This window comes from Balaenoptera physalus (genome assembly GCF_965194825.1).
Source record: "Balaenoptera physalus genome assembly, chromosome: 8".
NCBI lineage: Eukaryota > Metazoa > Chordata > Mammalia > Artiodactyla > Balaenopteridae > Balaenoptera > Balaenoptera physalus.
In genome coordinates, this window is record NC_138887.1 from 95,432,026 (window position 1) to 95,450,572 (window position 18,547).

The window sequence follows — 18,547 nt, forward strand, 5'->3', positions numbered from 1 at the left end:
GCAGCAGAACTATTCAAGCACTAACTGCAGATCGCCTCTCCTACTGAGGTGAATACGTGATGTATTGTCCAGGTGCTGAAGGAAAACTGAAACTCCACTTGACAGTTACAAGTTAAAAAAACTACATGCTTCTATGTTAACATTTATGAATATTGGCCACTAATTACCTGTTTTAGGATCTCATCCAACAAACCCATGTTGGCCTCCTGAGCCTTTATGGTGTGGGAGAAGAATGCATAGGTCTTCTTAGGCATTAATCTTTCCTCTGGGGGTCTTTTAACTCCCAAAATTAAACAAGCTTCAGAAATATCCTCCTGAAGAATGCCACCAGCTTTGACATATTCCTGGGAATGTAATTTTGATTAAAAGTTATTCTCCTGATTTGTTGTATTCATATTTTCTTTAATAAATAAGTGCAGCAGTTAAAGTCACAACCTTTTGAAGGAAAAAAATATAAGGAACAAATAATAGAAAAACTACTTCTAATATTCTTACTTGTTGGCTAAAGATCAATCTAACATGTTTGACTTTTGTACCAAAAACAAAAAATTAGAAAATTCAGCACATACTTTTATCTAAGAACAGTTAATAGTTTGACCATAACCGCTAGCACATGTGATTTAAATATACATGTGAAATGTATATTTTGTACCAACAATGCCCTGAAACATTAAATGCCAAATAGTAATTTATTACTCAGGTATACTTTTAAAGGAAAGACGTATCTGCAATATTTTCTTTTCTTTTTTTTTTTTTTTTGTTGTTCAGTTAGTATTTATTACTGCCCTACTCTGTTCCATGGACTGCACTAGAGATGGGATAGGACACAAAGAAACAGACAAGATCTCTCCTGTAAAGGAGCTCACAAAATATTGTAAAAAGAAGTCAGAGGCACAGTGCATGAGGCTGAATTCAAAAGAACATTATGAGTAGCATGATCTAAGCGATATATTAATTTAATGGATATTGAGATAACTCCCAGGTGAGATGATCAAGGAAATGTGGAAATTTAAATTAATCTAAAAGGCTGGGTAGGATTTGGAGGGATGGAGATGGGAAATACAAGGTGGTAATATCAATAAGAGGTATTGAAGGAATATATACAAATATGGAGAAGGGAAAATAAGGAAATGTTTAGGGCATAATAAGTGAATCAATTTAGAAAAATAGACTGAATATTATCATGGTGAATATGAGCTTTATTGGATAAAAATAAAAATAATCATTGATATTTATTAATAAATTACTATGTGCTTTGCTAAGCTCTTTGGGTGAATTATCTCATTTAATTCTCAAAACTCCCATGAGGTAGGTACTATTATTATCCCTATTTTATCAATGGGAAACCTGAGTCTTACACATTAAACTGAGATTTCAGAGCTCGTACATGGAGGCAACAGACAATCACTTCAGATTTTTAAATAAAGGGGTAGCATGATCCAGGCAGAATTTTTAAAGCATCTTAGGTGGCAGTTGAATAAAATGAAGATAGGACTTCCCTGGTGGTGCAGTGGTTAAGAATCCGCCTGCCAATGCAGTGGGCACGGGTTTGAGCCCTGGTCCGGGAAGATCCCACATGCCGCAGAGCAACTAAGCCCATGCACCACAACTACTGAGCCTGCGCTCTAGAGCCCGTGAGCCACAGCTGCTGAGCCCACGTGCCACAACTACTAAGCCTATGCTCTAGAGCTCACGCTCCACAACAAGAGAAGCCACGGCAATGAGAAGCTCGCGCACCGCAACAAAGAGTAGACCCCGCTCGCCGCAACTAGAGAAAGCCAGCGCGCAGCAACGAAGACCCAATGCAGCCAAAAATAAATAAATTTAAGAAAAAAAAAAATGAAGATAAATCTAGTTAGGAATCTACTTCAAAGGAAAGTACAAATGAATAGGAAAGAAAGTAAAAGAATGAACATATGGTCCATACCTGGTTTCTCTGAACAATCTATTTGCCCAGTTATAGTAGACTGGTTAAACAAATCGTGATAAATAATGGAGTAATTATAGCAGCCATTAAATAGAATGAAGCTGATCTCTATGAACTGACATGAAGTGATTTCCAGGATATACCGTAGAACAAAGCAAGGTGCAAAAGAATATATACAGTATACAACGTTCTGTATAAGATTGAAGGGAAAATAAGAAAACACATACATACACACACATACACATATGCTTATTTTTGCAAGAAGTAACATAGGAATGATAGATCAGAAATAATAATGAAAACAGTAACCTATAGGGTGGGTGGGAATGGGATGTAAGGGATTAAGATGAGAGCAAGACTTCTCTGTGTTGCATCTTTTTATACAGTTTTAATCTTTGAAGCTTGTAAATGTTTAACTTATTTGAAAAATAAAATTAAATCAAAAAGGATTTAAAGCAAATATTAAAATGTAATAGAAACAAAAATAAATCCAACTGGATATCACATTGCCATGTAACCACAGAGAAAAACTAATTCAGATATCTTTTGAACACAGCACTCTGAATATTCTTTGTGGGATGTATTCTAAAGGCCAAAAAAAAAAATTCTTCTAAGAAATATTAAATTCCATTCAATATTCTCTTATTGAGGTATAATTAACATTATATTAGTTTCAGGTGTACACCTAAATGATTCGACACGTGTATATATTGCAAAATGATCACCACAATAAGCCTAGTTAACCATAAGCCCAGTACTGTTCTAGATTAAAAGAACTAAAGATACATAATAATGAATACAATGAACCTTAATTAAGCCTTGATTAAAATAAAAACCATAAAAGACATTTGAGACAATGGGGAATCTGAAATGTGACATGTGAGATGATATTGTGGAATTATTAATTTCTTAGGTGTGAAAATGATACAGTGGTTACGTAGGAAGATGATTTATTCCTAGGAAATGTATACTGAAGCATTTAGAAATAAAGTGGCACTGTCTGCAGCATATTTTCAAATGGCTCAGGAAAGAAAAAACACGTGCATGTATCTAAAATAAAAATAAAAGTCAAACCTGTGTCATGAGATTATTGTGAAGAATGAACAGAGTGATGAATATGAGGGGCTTCACCTGGCGGCTGCCAAGGTAAACACTCATGAACAAACTCTACTCAGTGAAGCATTTCCTGCAGACATTTGTCTTTCCAGTCCTAGAACCAGGGTCACACATGAAGGAGAGAATGACTGAAGGACGTCATCTCCTAAAAGCAATGCTTTTATCCCTCAGCTGGAAGAAAGCATGGGATGGGGCGAAAATAACACTTATTGGCTAAATTCTGGGCTCAAGAAAGGATTCTAACTAGAAATCTCATAACTGTATCATCGCATTATAACCGAAGTCAAGAAATATTGTCACGTGGTCTTTAAGCGACACTAGCACACATTTTATTTTCACTCAGATGCTCCCTATTTCTCATACGCAGGGTCATTTCAGTCCCACCTATTTTTAAAAATTGGAACTATTTACCTTATCGTGAATGGCCCGCCGATTGGAAGGCTGTATTAAGACCTTGTACCCCAGATTGGTGATCCCTTTGATGTGCCGGGGAGCCAGGGGAGCCCGCCTCTCCCAGGCGTTCACATCCTCCCGCCTCAACGCCATCACCGCCTTGTAGTGAAGCCTGGAGAGGTTGAGGCCCAGCCTGCCCAGCTTAGTCCTAGGTACTCGCAGCATCTTGAAACCTGGTGACTGGAAAGAAATTGTTAGAGCAGGACAACGAAAGGCAAGAAGGCTCACAGGTCAGTTCTGGTCTCCTGAGAAATCTGCTGTAAAATCCAACCAACTCAGGTGATAACAGAGTCAAGATGAAGAAGGGAGAGGGAAAACCTGGATGATATGATGATAATTTGCTGGTCATTTGGATGCTGTTCCTTTACCCAAACAAACCCAAACTTCTACAAACGAAGTTACTTCCAAAAAAAAAAAAAAAAAAAATGTCCCAAGCAACTTATGGGACACTAATCAATATCTGCTAAGCTGAAATCATTTTTTTTTAATGTATGTTTTATCAAACACACATTCAGCACAAAAGTTTTAAGCAAGTTAATCTACAATGCAAATACAGGAAGATAATTTATGCCAATTTTGATGATATAAAGTTTAGAATCCTTTCATAATGTACAAGATCCTTAACAATCTAGCTCCAACCTCTTTCGAGTTTCATCTCTGACCATTTCCTAAACTAGTTCTACTCAAAGTGTGTTTTACAGCCTGTTGTCAGTCAGTGAACTGCTTTGTACTGGTCCACAATGAGATATGTACAGAAATAGAAAGTAAGCACTTAGAAACCTTTATATGACAGGATCATTTTTCTAGTAATTCATTGGTATCGAATTTTATAAAAGCATTGGTCCTGGCAGATTGGAAATTTAAGAAAACAAAACAAACAAACAAACATGTTTTTCACCACAGGTGTTAGAAGCTGAAGAAGCACCTGACAACCGCAGCCTCACTTCACTGACCCTGTTGTTGCTCTAAACATTCTCTTTCCAGGCTTCCCTGGTGGCGCAGTGGTTAAGAATCCGCCTGCCAATGCAGGGGACACGGGTTCGAGCCCTGGTCCAGGAAGATCCCACATGTCGCGGAGCAACTAGGCCCATGCGCCACAACTACTGAGCCTGCACTCTAGAGCCCGTGAGCCACAACTACTGAGCCTGCGTGCTACAACTACTGAAGCCCACGCGTCTAGAGCCCGTGCTCCGCAACAAGAGAAGCCACCGCAATGAGAAGCCCGTGCACCGCAACAGAGTAGCCCACGCTCACAGCAACTAGAGGAAGCCCGCGCACAGCAACGAAGACCCAACGCAGCCAAAAAAAAAAAAAAAAAACCATGCTCTTCCCCTTTCCAGAGTTTCCTCTACCAGACCACCTCCCCCTGCTATTATATTAAACCCACACCTGTCTCAGTTTTCTGCTATTCCAGATTGTGTAGCTCTATTCATTAATTCAATTAAGAAATATTTACAAGAGGCTTACTATGTGTCAGCACAGAATAAATTTTACAGAAAATTTTAAAGCACAAGTATCAAACAGTATTCTGTGCCTCTTCAAATGGTTACATAAATTTAGTAGTCAGAAGTCATTTCAGACGATAATTTGCTGGTCATTTGGATGCTGAACCTTAGTGTTCTATGTTTAAGTTTGGCATCAAAATATAGAGACTAAATGATTTTACATCTTCTAGAAATTCCCTAGCATATAGCACAATTCTTATGGAACACATTTCTGTTACATCAGACTACAATCTCCAAATCAGACCCACCTTATAGACAGGGAAGTTTTGTCCAACAATGGAATGTACAAGTACTATTTCCTGGGGGCAAACTACTTATCACCCTAGATAGAAAACTTGTAGGATAACTCACAACACAGACTAAAAGAATAAAGCAAACAGCAAAGAGTCCGGCTAAGAAGGCTTTAGGAAGAAAAGGGGCAGGGAGAGAAAACACTGCACACAGCAAATGAACATGCCGATCATGAGTTCAGGCTAACTCTTACTCAGGCCAAAATACGGATGATCGACATTTCAGTAAAAGTCTGTTATATACTTTATCTAACTTTTTGGTTTACTTATATAGTTTCGTTTTTAAAAGAGACTATGCTAAGCCCAAATCCAAGCCCAAGCCCATAACATTTATTCTCCCCCAAGCCAAAGGAAAATCTGCAACGTCCCATAGAACTTGAATCCCTATGTTTGTAAATGAAATCAATTCCAAAGACAAATGAGTCTTCTAAACACACTGAGAAGCCCAGAAATGGTCCCATCTTCCCAGCAGGGGCTGCATCTCACATACCATAGTTGACCAAGTGACCCTAATCCTCTATACTTAGTAGCAGTTCTTGGCACAAAGATTAGGAAACATGTCCAAATAATTCAGTCTCCCTCCTCAGCCCAAGCTTGATTTATAACCAACAGCTTCCCCTTTCTCAGCAACACTCCCTCCTCCTCCTCCTCCTCCTTCTCCTCCTCCACACCTCCTTTGCCTGGAGTCGGGGGAACAGCGTGGGAGGAGAGACATAAACACACACAGTCATGTAATACACACATACACGTTTGCAGAGGCAGACCTTCCTCGGGACCTAGGAAAGGAAAGTAGCAGGCAGAGGCTGGCCTTCTGCGTTTTATTTGGGAAGCTACTTTCACTTTCACTTTTTGTAGGGAATTCTTGACTCACAATTCCTGACACTTTGTTTTCAAAGAAATAGAACAATAGTTACCATTGATTTAACATTATATGCCAAGCACTATGCTGGGCACTTTACAGACATTATTTCATTTCCTCCTTGAGAAAATCTTATTAAGTAGATACTATTATTAGCCCCATTTTACAGATGAAGAAACTGAAGTGAAATCCAACTAGAGCGGTTGCTTTTAAGCAGAAGCAGAATCCCTAGGTTAATATTCAACACTCAGGATTTTCTCTTCTTCGCCGAAGCCTGCAGATCCACACCTTGGACATCTGACACATGTTACTCCTGCCAGCTCAATTCAGAAATAAATCAGATCCATATGGCATATGATTAGTTCTCCCACAGCATGGGGTGCCTCCATCAACCCCTTTCTATGTGTCACCAAAAATCCTTCCTGAGTCCCTGCCAAGGTAAATTCTAAGTTTCTGGATGCTTAGAAAAAAGATGATTATAGCAGGTCTGATTATGTTAGTAATTGCTTGAACCTTGAAACTTGGTCTCAGCATAGAACTTTTTGGGACCACCATTCATTTCATTCTCAGGTCATCAAGAAATATGTAACAGTGAGAATTTCTGAATTACTCTGAGGTATGGCACTGCAGGTGTCTGACATTTCATGGAAATGCCCAGGTGGGTTATTCTGGACTTCCCTGTCCTGTATTTTATGGGCTTTTCCAAGAATATCGGGATGTAAATGTCATGTATATTTCTGGCAATGCCTTCAAGTGGAAGCAAGGCAGTAAGACTCCGGACTTATTCACTGGCTCAAGTGAGGTTACTTAACAGGGCTGCGTGCTGATAACGGCCTCTGGCATGAGCAAGGAGAATGTGGAAAAGCAAGAGAAGGAAAGGAGAAGGAAAGGAAAGAGGAAAAATAAGGAGGAGGAAGAGGAGGTGAGAAATAAGGGGAGAAAGAGAAGTGTCACACAGTCAGGGTTGGAGAACAAGACCCTTTCCCTGACAATTTCTAAGCAGTCTTCCCTTCAACACATGAAGGGCCAATGTTTCAAATGGCATTAAAATAAAATTTAAAAAGATTCTTCTCTATGCTTTTGTAAAACAAGAATAGCACTACGGTATACCTTTTCACATACCTAGGATTGATTAGGAATTTGAAACGTCCCTAAAAGTCATAGGAATATTGCAGTGAATTGCACAGATGCACTGAGATAGGCGGACAATTAGTGGATGGAGTTCAACAATAGGAGAACATACTATAGGATATCACCTTACCTCTTTCCCATTTTTTAATGGGGGGAAGACTTAAGAATTTATTTTAATTTACCTATTGTGCAGATTACCTACCTTTGTAATGCACACATGAGAATTGGGGTGGGAGGAGGAATATGCTTAATTGTTCTTGGTATTTTCTATCCTTTTCAAGAGAAATGAGAAAAAAAAATGGTCACTAGAGAAAAAGATAGAGAGATGATAGGTAGATAGATAGATAGATAGATAGATAGATAGATAGATAGATAGATACATAGACAGAGCTTGGCACTCCCTACATAACCCACTGTTTTCTTTCAGTGACCATGAAATAAACCACGGTCACTGTGTACATCATCACCCTAAATAACATGAAGGAACAAAAGATTTTGTGAGGTGAATTTATGAAAGATTATATTTGAGGAAAAGCCACCTTCAATGGTAGAGGACCTCTTATGTAGTTAGGAAGGTCCTTTTAAATGACAAACAGACTGGTTTTTCTGTACAATTACATAGATTAATATAGTAGTAGCTAGTCATTTGTTTCTAGAATGAATATTTTTCTAATATTTTAATAAAAATATAATAAAAGCCAGACATTTCCTTGATGAGCTATAATTTGCCCATTGATTATGGGAGAAGTGTTTTGATTTTCTTTCTTTAATTAAAAATAAATTTGGGGTTACTTAAGGTATGCATAGCATGATGTTAGGTTCTTGTGAAGAAGCAGCAATCCAGTCCCCCATTCATTTTCATGAGATCCAACAGGAGCAGGATGAAACAATTTTATATGATTAAATGATGTCAATCAGTATCTGTTGGTGACTTATCCATCACTAATTATAGCTGAATATTAGAGTCAGAATGGATGGGAGAAAAGATAATCTAAAACCAGATAATACAAATGAAGGTAGCGTGCCCCATATAAATATGGGATTTCCCATGTTTCATAAACAGCATTTTCCAAGCATCTATGGATGAATCATAATATAACAGTCTGCTCTTTGGTTGGTATAACTTTTCAATGTAACTGGATTAGGTTACATTTATCTGTTATTGTTCAGGTAGTACTTATGCCAGAAAACAGTGTACTTGATTTGTGCTGGTTTTCACGGGTTAGCGTGGTAGGTGGATGAAGAAAGCTGAGATGTACAGAGAGCTTTTTATCCTTCCATCAAATGTTCAAAAATCCTTTAAGTCTCTTCAATCCTTTCCATACTATCAACCTAAACAGAAAACTTTTTAAACCTACAAACCACCTACCAAAGCCAGAACAATGTGCAAGCAAATACAAGAGCTTAAGTACGAAAAAGAGTTGGGCTTGGCCCCTTCTCATTTCTGTTGCTTCCACTGAGACATGTAAAAAGGATTACGAATTCATTATTAAAGAAATTTTAAGGCCAAATCATCTATCTTCAGCCCCCAAAGTCAGAGATGTGCTCTTTGTCCTTATATTTTAGATCTTTGAAATAAATCCACTAGAACATAATTCAGTGACTCACACTGAAACCATCCAATCACATGGGGAGATTTCTCAATGCCAAGTTATTTGCAAATAATCAGGCATACATCTTGGTTAAACATTGAGACGCTAAGGATGGAGTAGCCTTGAGTTGACTAAAATAAATAATGAGTGAGAAATGCAAATGATTTATATCCACACTTGCAGTTTATTCAAAAAATGCAAGTGTATTTAAAAAGCCATGGTTTCCCAGGAAGCCCTGGTACTATAATTAAGGGTAGGCAGCTGCACGGCCATGAGTCTTGGCCTACGCTACATACTTGGCATGCAGACCGTAATAATTCTGGAGAGGTCCAAAACAGTTCCAGATTAACAGAACACCCAGTGATGGCCTGGAACTAATCCAAATACCTCCCAACTCCAAGGTTTGCTAAAACTGGGCTTGGGCATGCCGCAACACTGTCGTCCATACTTTTATTTCCTGTTGCACAGCTATATTCTTTTAATATTAAACGCCTTACAAAATAGTTAGCTAGAAGTAAAAACAAGTAGACTTGGGGAGTGTTTATTAGTGCTAAGTAACCTGGTCTAAGAATATTCATATGTTCTCAAGCCTATAAGCTACTCAGTCATCCAAAGACATAAGACCTCTGAGTCTCCTGGTCTCTAGCCCACAAATGTAGCTTCACTGAGATGGAATGCAAAGTTAGTTCTGAATTGGAGTCTGATCCAAAATGTTTATCTGCTTATTTGTCTGTCTCTTTGTTAAACTCTAAATTCTTGGAAGAAATAAATTGTTTTCCTCATCTCTGTATTCCCAGTGACTGCCCCATAGGAGAACTCAAATGTTTTGTGAAAGAATGAAGAAATAAATGAGCAAATTTAAACGAATGTCATAAAGACCAATGTAGCAGAGAAAACAAAATAGACTGATGAATAAGAACAGGGACTCATATCTCCCATCCCCCCAACAATGCCCCACAAAAGATCGAATCTCTTGCTGAGATCTCATAGACCAATGAATATTTTGAAATGCAAATAAAAATGGTAGCAAAATCCAGACCTGGTTGCTGAGACATATAACTAGATATGGGGCTCCTTACCTGACTTCAGTTTCCTAATCCAGACTGGAATATAATACTAAAGTCCTTTTCAGCTCTAAGATACTGATTCTATTAAGGATAGTAGCGACCAGGCACTGTGGATTACAAAAGCATTAGAATTTTAGAACATAAATAGGCACTCTGACTCATGAAGATCCAGCTAAAGTACAGTAAGCAGGGAAACAAAAATACTAAAAACACTATGGAGGAAGACAGGATATTCACTTAAGTTACCTGGATTAACTGCAGTGACCAGGAGCCCAGAGCTTAAAACAGGAGGGTGTACCTCAAAGGAATTCTGACTCCTCTCCTCCACAGATGGCCTGGGTTCCTCAGCTTCCCACTTACTCTATGACCTCAGTGAGTAACTTAACCTGTCTGTGCCTCATCGGCAAAATGGGAATCATACTAATATCTACCTTTAAGGGCTATTGTGAAGTTTATTTGCGCTAATAGGCATAAAGTGCTGAGCACTGCCTTGCATGCCATAAACACTCAGTAAACGTTAAGAAAAAGGTTACAAGCCTGCCCACTCCTCAAAGGTGAGCACAGGGGCTTCCCTAGTGGCACAGTGGTTGAGAATCCACCTGCCAGTGCAGGAGACACGGGTTCAAGCTCTGGTCCGGGAAGATCCCACATGCCGTGGAGCAACTAAGCCCGTGCACCACAACTACTGAGCCTGTGTGCCACAACTACTGAAGCCCAAGTGCCTTAGAGCCCATGCTCTGCAACAAGAGAAGCCACCACAATGAGAAGCCTGTACATCACAACAAAGAGTAGCCCCTGCTCACCGCAACTAGAGAAAGCCCGCGTGCAGCAACGAAGACCCAATGCAGCCAAAAATAAAGTAATAAATAAATTTATTTTAAAAAAAGGTGAGCACAACCATCACCACTGACAGAAGACACCACTTTCCCATACTCTGGGTCACACTGTGGGAAGGCCTTCACAATGGCTCCATATTAATCCCTCCCCCTTCTTATTTTTTTAGAAGCCCAGTAAGCCTTCTCTTTACCTTCACCCTTTAGGCATGAGTGTTCAAGAAAAATAAGTTATCATTTTAATACTGTATTTCATCACATTTAAAACATGTTTTTTCACATTTTAGCACCCCCGAAATGGGGATGCATCTTAGAATTGGTTGCATCTTAATTCTATGAACACGGTAATAATGTTGTTGGTTATTTCCCATTCCAAATGTACAGCATTTCTGTGATTCCATGAATTCCATAGAATTTTTTTGTGGCCTCATCAAAGAAAATTGCCACTGTTTGTAATGTTATCTCTATGAGAAAATTAGAAAAAGAATATTTGGAAAAATGAAAACTTTTTTGTTAAATTGGTGTTGGTTACACACCAACGATCATTTCCAAAATCCTGAACCAAAGTCTGCTGATGATTAAATAGTGGATTAGTTAGTAAAGGGGGAAATTTTTCAATTACAAATAAATCAAAATTCTGATGACGCTGTCACCACTAACAAGTGATACTGATAACAAATATGATTTTCTGGAGAGTGGGAAAGTCACTTGGGGACATTGGCTTAACCTTTGTCGTCCTAGCTCATTTTGCAGAACGGCCACTAGGTTACATGGCTAGAAGGTAGTGTGGCCCTAGGTTCACTCATCTTTATAGCAAAAAAAAAAAAAGGGGGGGGGGAGCTCAAGTTACAAAACACACACATACAGAAACGTCCACACCAAGTGCCATGGGTTTCTTGGTTTTTTTTTTTCTTCCAATATAAAGTATATGAAAGCCACGTGTCAAAGTCAGTGATGGTTCGGTCCTGTGCATAGCTAGGTCGGCGTAATCACAGCTACGTCTTTTCCGCATTCCGATAGCTGACGACCCACAATATCAAAAAATGTTCATCTTTGTTCGAGTGACTAAACACACTCTCTCCCTCTCACCACACCCACTCCCGCTCTCCTAAAATCAGTGCCTAAAAAGCATATTTCTTCCAGAAGTAGTCGGGCCATTTAGCCCCACTGAATTAAACAGGGTAAGTAACTGCTTCTAACCGCGCCCCCTCCCCGCGCAAACGCTCACATTGGCCCGCACAGCCCCTGCGGGGTCTCCGCAGTTCAGATGACGCTGACATCCAAGGCATCCAACTTCCTCACTTCTCCCGCCTCTGTTGGAGGACGGACTGGGAGCCGCAGCTTCCGGGGGCGGAGGGGGGGGGGTCTCCATCTCAGAGAGAACGGCCTGCCCCACACGGGCAGGGTGGGGAAGTTTGTGATCCGAATTTGGTTGAAGCAGGCCAGGGCTGAAAAGGTCAACCAGTAACTGCGCCGAAAGAAATCGGGGAGGGGGGACGAGGGGGGACCGGGGGGATCCCGGGGGGGCCCCCCTCCGTCAACCACCTCCCACAGCTACCTATCTAAATAAGCACACAGTCCCACGAATTAACAGAGGGTTTGCTCTACAGCTTCAACACCAACGCTTTACTCCCCAGCAACCGCTCCCCAGCTCAGCCCTCGCCAAAAAAGAAATCCGAATTGCCATCCCATCCCTTCTCCCTCCTATACAGAAGCTCCGGAGCCGCGCCCGCTGCGCCCCACCTCCCAGCCCTCGAGTGCAGAGAAACGCTAGACGGGGAGGCCTGGCGAGGAGGCCCAAACGCTCGCCACCCTCTTCCGTACGCTCGTCCGGCAAAGGCCGGAGTCCGCAGAGCTCCCGGGTCCCCAGCGGCGCGGGGAGGAGGAGGCAGAGCTCGCCCGCACCGCCCGGCGGACTGGCAGAGCCCCGCCGGCGATCTGCAAATTCTTCTCACAGGCGGAGCCCACCGCCCATCTGCTCAGCCCCCTCGGGGCACCCTCCCCCCGCTCACCTCGTCCGGTCCCCGCCGCCTCTGCGCTCCCGGGTCCGGGCAGAGAAGGATCCGAATTCCCAGCAGAAATTGGGATGGGGCCCTTGAGGAGGAGGTGTTTGCTCAACTTCTTCGGAAGTCATGCCTCTTCCTCCGCAGCCAATCAGCGCCCGCCCTGAGGGAACAACCTTCTCCTCCACCAATCGGCGGCGCTGCCAGGTGCTAGGTCATGCCCTGCCCCTGCTCCTCCCCGAAAATCCTTCTGCCTTTTAGATCTCTGACCTACGTCCTTAGCTGGGGGCGTCACGTCCTTCCAGGACTGTTATTGACCAAGTTTGTAACTGTCCATAGCGGGAGACAGGCGGAGACGGAGAAGGACGAAAATAGTCTGGACATTACACGCTCAACAGATGCGTGTATCTCCTGGGAAAAAAGTTTCCGTTTTATGTATATCACGCTTGCTTAGCGATATACACTTCTCAAAGCATTTTCACAGCCTCATAACAAGACTGTGAAGCCAGATGACAGTTCTTAAGGCCATTTTAGAGTCCAGCAAACTGAGACTGAGAAATTAAATGTTGTGTATCCACATCCAATGAATATTAATTTTCATTAATGAATGTACTAATTTGAATAATGAATTTTCATTTTTATGAATAGTGTGTAGCCCCAGAAGCTTTTTGCTCAAGTCAATGAGATGATCAGAGTCGTGCGCTTAAGGGAATATGGTCTAGATAGTGTATAGAAGGGGGTTGAGTAAAAAGTGATAGTAAAGGGATTTAAAAGGACAGAGTCAACACCACCGGTAAGGCTAACAGGCTAGAGGAAAACTGAAACAAATTTGGTGTTTCAGGCTTGGCTAAGTGGTGATTAGGAAGTTGGTGATATCAAGAACAGTGCAGTAAAACATAGCAAGGAGGGAAGGCTTTAGAGGAGTGATTAGGAATATGATTGGGGATGTGTAAAGCTAAAGATACAGAGGAAAACCCCAGCTTCCAGAGAAGCTTCTAATTTTCTCTGTAATTGGAGATATGAGTGGAGCTTATAAAAATGTTCTAGGTTCAAGATCGTTGACATGAGCATTTAATAGTTAAACATATCTGTGGCAGTATGAGAAAAGTATGTGTTGGAGAAAGTTACAAAAACAGAAGAGAATATTACCCTCTGGCCATTGATTCCCTAGGAAGACCACAGATGGACTTCAAGTGTTTTTTCAGCTTCTAGTGCTGAGGCTAGTCTTCACAAAATGCATTTCCCCCTGACCCTCTAGGGCCATTTAGCCAGGACTTTTAAAGAACATTGGACTTTGTCACATATGCATGGATTTTTAATATTCATTGGATGTGGATACAGTACATTTACATCTCAGTCTCAGTTTGCTGGACTCTAAAACTGTTCTAAGAACTGTCATCTGGCTTCACAGGCTTGTTATGAGGCTCTGAAAACACTTTGAAAAGTGCATATCGCTAAACAAGTGTGATGGTCGTGAACTCAAAACTTTTTTCCAGGAGATACACACATCTGTTTAGCGTGTCCTGCCTAGACTATTTAGCCCAAAGTCTTTCACACAATGTGTGAGTTCCTTCAAGATATGGCCAAAATCAGCCATCTCAGCTTTATTTCGACAGCAGCACCAGCCTGAAAAGAACAGTGAACCACAGTCTGTGCTTTGTTATCTCCTAAGGATTAAGAGCCTGGATCAGAATCCTTACTTTTCCCCCTCAAGGTAGAAATCGTGGACAAGTTACTCAGTTTTCAAAAAGGTCTTGGTTTCCTTACCTGCTAATAGGAAAATCATAGGAACTACTTCATAGGGTCATTATGAGGATAAAGCAAGATGATGGCCAAAGTGCTCTGCCAAGTGTTTAGCTAAAGAAACAGGTAATTATTCTTCATTTTCCCAAAATCTCATGCTGTTTACTTATCTGTGGTTCTCTGTAATTCCAACGGGGTAAATTAGGAGACATTAAGAGAGTGGGTACAGGGATAAAGGAGGGCAACAAAAGATGGTGACGCGCCCCAGGACTAGCAATAGTGAGAATACCTGTAGGCCTTGATGGGGCCAGGGGAAGAGTCAGTTACCAGAACTCAGGAAGAGCTCTAGCTCTGGTGTAGCTGAAGCCATAGGAGAGCCACTTGACAGTGGTGGCTTTTGACAGGCATGGAGTTGCCTAAGGAATCAATAACCCTGCTCAGAGAGGGAGTTACCTAAGGCAGAGGTCAATAAACTTTATTCTGTAAAGGACAGAAAATTAATATTTTAGACTTTGCAGACCATTACGTCTGTGTCACAGTTACCCAACTCTGACATTTGGAGAGTGAAAGCAGCCATAGACAATACTTAAATGGATGGGCATGGCTGTGTGCCAATAACACTTTATTTATAGAAATAAATGGCAGGCTAGATTTGGATCGAGGGTCACAGTTTGCAGACGCCCCGCCTATGGAATGAATAACCCTACTTCCCTCTCCTGCCCTCCCCTCTCCTGCTAGTGCCTTCTACAAATTGAACCCAAGGAAAGCCTGAGGGTTGGAACAGTCCATAAAGGTCAGTCCCTCAAGGACAGAGCAGGTACAGAAAGGGGCAGAAGTTCTACAAGGTTCAAAGGAACGTATTCAGCACAAAAGGTATTCAGCAAATGCTTGTTTAAATGAATGATTGGTCACTGTGAATTACCCTGCAAATGGTTGAACACTCATAGGAAAACTATCAAAATTACATCCTTTAATGGGCAAAGCCAGGAAAGGGTCCTGGATTATGGTGACTCCACCAAGAGACTGTGATGCTCTGTTAGCCTCTCTCTTGCTTTATTTTGAAATCCCATGCACTTCTGACCTGCCAATGAAACATTAACCTGGCAAAAAGAATCCTTCCTTTGAATTCCAAACTACCGCTCAAATGCTTATGGTGTTCAAGAATTTTGCAAAATATGCACAAGAGAAAACCTGTTCCTTAAAATGGGGAATTCAAATGTTATTCATTGTAGTGACAGTTGTTGTAATAAGCGTGACAGTTCTCAGAAATGTCTTCACAATGAAAAGAGACAACAGATGCAAGAAAAACAAGTCTTGGATACACCCCAAGTGCTTCCACAGTCAACTTTGGCAGTCAACCCCTCAGACTCCTTCAATATAGGAGAATTCTTCTTCCACCTCTGTGGGGTGCTGAGTCAATACTCCTGAAATTGGAAAGTTGATTCTAGGCCACTCAAGCTGCCTCTCTTTCTCCCACATTCTCTGGCTTTCTCTCTTCCCTCGTTGTTCCTTACTTTGGTTTTGTTCTTCCTGAGAGGCCATGAGGGTAGTAGTCAGGCATGTGAGCATTGGAGTGAGCCAGACCTAGACTTAATCCCTCCTTTGCCAACTCCCTAGTAAGTCATTTTCCCCCACCAGCACATTGGCAAACATCATAATGTTCTCAAGAAGATTAAGTGACGCACATTCTCAGTATACGTGAGCTATTATTGGGGTTTACTGTTCTAATCTGTCTCCTCCTCCCCTCCCCTTTCTTTGTATGCAGAACCCATTTTTAATCTTAAGTGAACTTTGCCATAAAGAGAAAAGAGGTGGACATTTGTTCTATTTTTTAAACTAAATAATTAATTAATTAATTATTTTAATTTTTGGCTGCGTTGGGTCTTCGTTGCTGCGCGCGGGCTTTCTCTAGTTGCGGCGAGCGGGGTCTACTCTTTGTTGTGGTGCTCTGGCTTCTCATTGTGGTGGCTTCTCTTGTTGCGGAGCACGGGCTCTAGGCGCGCGGACTTCAGTAGTTGCAGCACGTGGGCTCAATAGTTGTGGCTCGTGGGATCTAGAGCGCAGGCTCAGGAGTTGTGGCGCATGGGCTTACTTGCTCCGCGGCATGTGGGATCTTCCTGGACCAGGGATCGAACCTGTGTCCCCTGTGTTGGCAGGCGGATTCTTAACCACTGCACCACCAGGGAAGTCCCAAGAGGTGGACATTTGTTCTCTTGATCTCTCAAGACTTTATATCTCTCACAGGAACAGCAAATTTCACAATATCACCTATATCAGCCCGCCCTAATAAAATATTTGATTATTATAAATAGAACTTTCTTACAGACAGGAAGTACAAAGTCATATGTTGTATAACATAAGAAGTAGTTTAGGAAAGAAAAGTTTCTAAATGACAATTACTATTGCTGCCTAACTCCTAAATTATCTTGGGAATGAAACATACCTTCTTTACCATCAAGGAATTTAAAAATCTGATTAGGTAAGATAAGAGCAGGAACCACCCACAGAAAAATCACAATTCCTGCAAACAGGTTCTGGGTGGAGATAGTGATGTCCTGGGGGATTGTATTTTTCCCCCCATCCTTAGAAGAAAGAAGCAGAGAGAACTAATTTTAGTTCACCTCCTCTACCATTACCAGTCCTTAGGGAGCCTTCCTGAAAAAAATTTTAAGAAAATCCCAAGCCCCCTGGCATTTCCAGGGTCAACATTTGTTGGTTTCACAAAGTCCCCAAGCGTCCATGGCCTCCCTCAAGAGTTACTTATGCAAGCATAACTCACTGGACAGGTTTGCTGTCCATCATCACCTGCTTAGTAACTGTTATTGTAAGTCTACCAGGACTTCTAAATTTTCAATTACACATCTCTGCATTTTATAGATTGAGTGACAATTATATGCCATGATAATACAAGCAAATCTGGGGGGTGCAAATTGTGGAATATATCTCCCTGACCAATAATGGATCTAATATATTCACATCAAGGAAGAAAATCCAGCGTTCCTCCTCTCAGCCTCATTTGAATGAAAATCTCAAAAGAGAAGATGTCTTAAAGGACTGAGAAAAGATTGGAGAAAGGGGGGAGGAAGTACTTAAAGCAAAAATAAAATACAAGTGTAGTTTTTCTGGAGTAATTGCAAGTGTAATTGAGCTGGAGACAGCCAGCAGGCCAGGATGAGGAGGTAGGAGAGTCAGGACTTTCTCACTTTAGTTCTAGTCTGGGTTAGGGACTGAATGAAACCAATCTTTTACTGTTGTCATCTCACTATAGAGATAGGAAGGAGAAAAGAATATAAAAATTGTTTTTTGCAGTGTAAGAGGTAGCAGCTAGGAAAAATAATCTCAGCGTAGACAAGGTCACATCAGGAAGCAGGAAGTCAAGTAGAGAAAGTATCCCTGACATTCAACTGACTCTCATGATCACTGCCATCTGTATAGCTCCTCGGAAACAAACATAATAAAATTGGAAAGGAAGAGAGAAAGAACATCAAAGGAAGATGTTCTCATTGAATGGTGTGATAATATGGACATTGCCCATGACAGGCACAGGCTTGTCTGGCATTATTATTTATCACTATTGAACGACACCCAACCCCCTAAAACAAAACAAAGGCAAAAGCCTGAAAGACAAGAATTTACTCAGTAAAGAGAGTACTGCCTGGGCCTATATACACAGGTTAACTCCAAATATTTGTTAACTATTTTATAAACACAGTTTAAATAAACACTTTCCCTACCCTAAGAAGCTAAATGCCTACAATGCCAAAGATGTGTTGAGACAAACACCACAGCAATGAATAAACTCTTAGGAGTCCAAGACTTGTGCTCTGTCTTTGGAATCTCAGGTGTCCCCTGCCCGCCCTACGCCCACTAGGCCCTGAGGGATCTGTGCAATTTTGTGAAAGTAATAGATTTAGACCATGGATGAAACAGGCAACTGAAAGAAAGAATAAAATGAAGAAGAGTGGAGAAAACAAGGATAAAGAATGAAGTGAGTGGAAGGTGAGAGGCCAGCAGGAGAAGGATTACAG

General features: G+C 41.2%; 1 protein-coding gene across 4 annotated transcripts in view; it reads right to left on the reverse strand.

Annotated features, from left to right (window-relative positions):
• The window catches only part of AASS (aminoadipate-semialdehyde synthase), a 66,809-nt gene extending 53,891 nt beyond the window's left edge, over positions 1-12,918 (reverse strand). Inside the window, exons 1-3 of one of the 4 annotated variants that reach the window (XM_082472292.1) lie at positions 12,786-12,918; positions 3,455-3,676; positions 168-344 (exon numbers count right to left, since the gene is read on the reverse strand). In XM_082472292.1, coding sequence (XP_082328418.1) covers positions 168-344; positions 3,455-3,661 — 384 coding nt within the window. In that variant the 5' untranslated portion in view covers positions 3,662-3,676; positions 12,786-12,918. Of the gene's footprint in view, positions 1-167; positions 345-3,454; positions 3,677-6,037; positions 6,134-12,001; positions 12,148-12,785 lie in introns of those variants that run through there. The other 3 variants (XM_082472294.1, XM_082472291.1, XM_082472293.1) reach the window with 3 other exon arrangements.
• Positions 12,919-18,547: the final 5,629 nt, after the last annotated feature.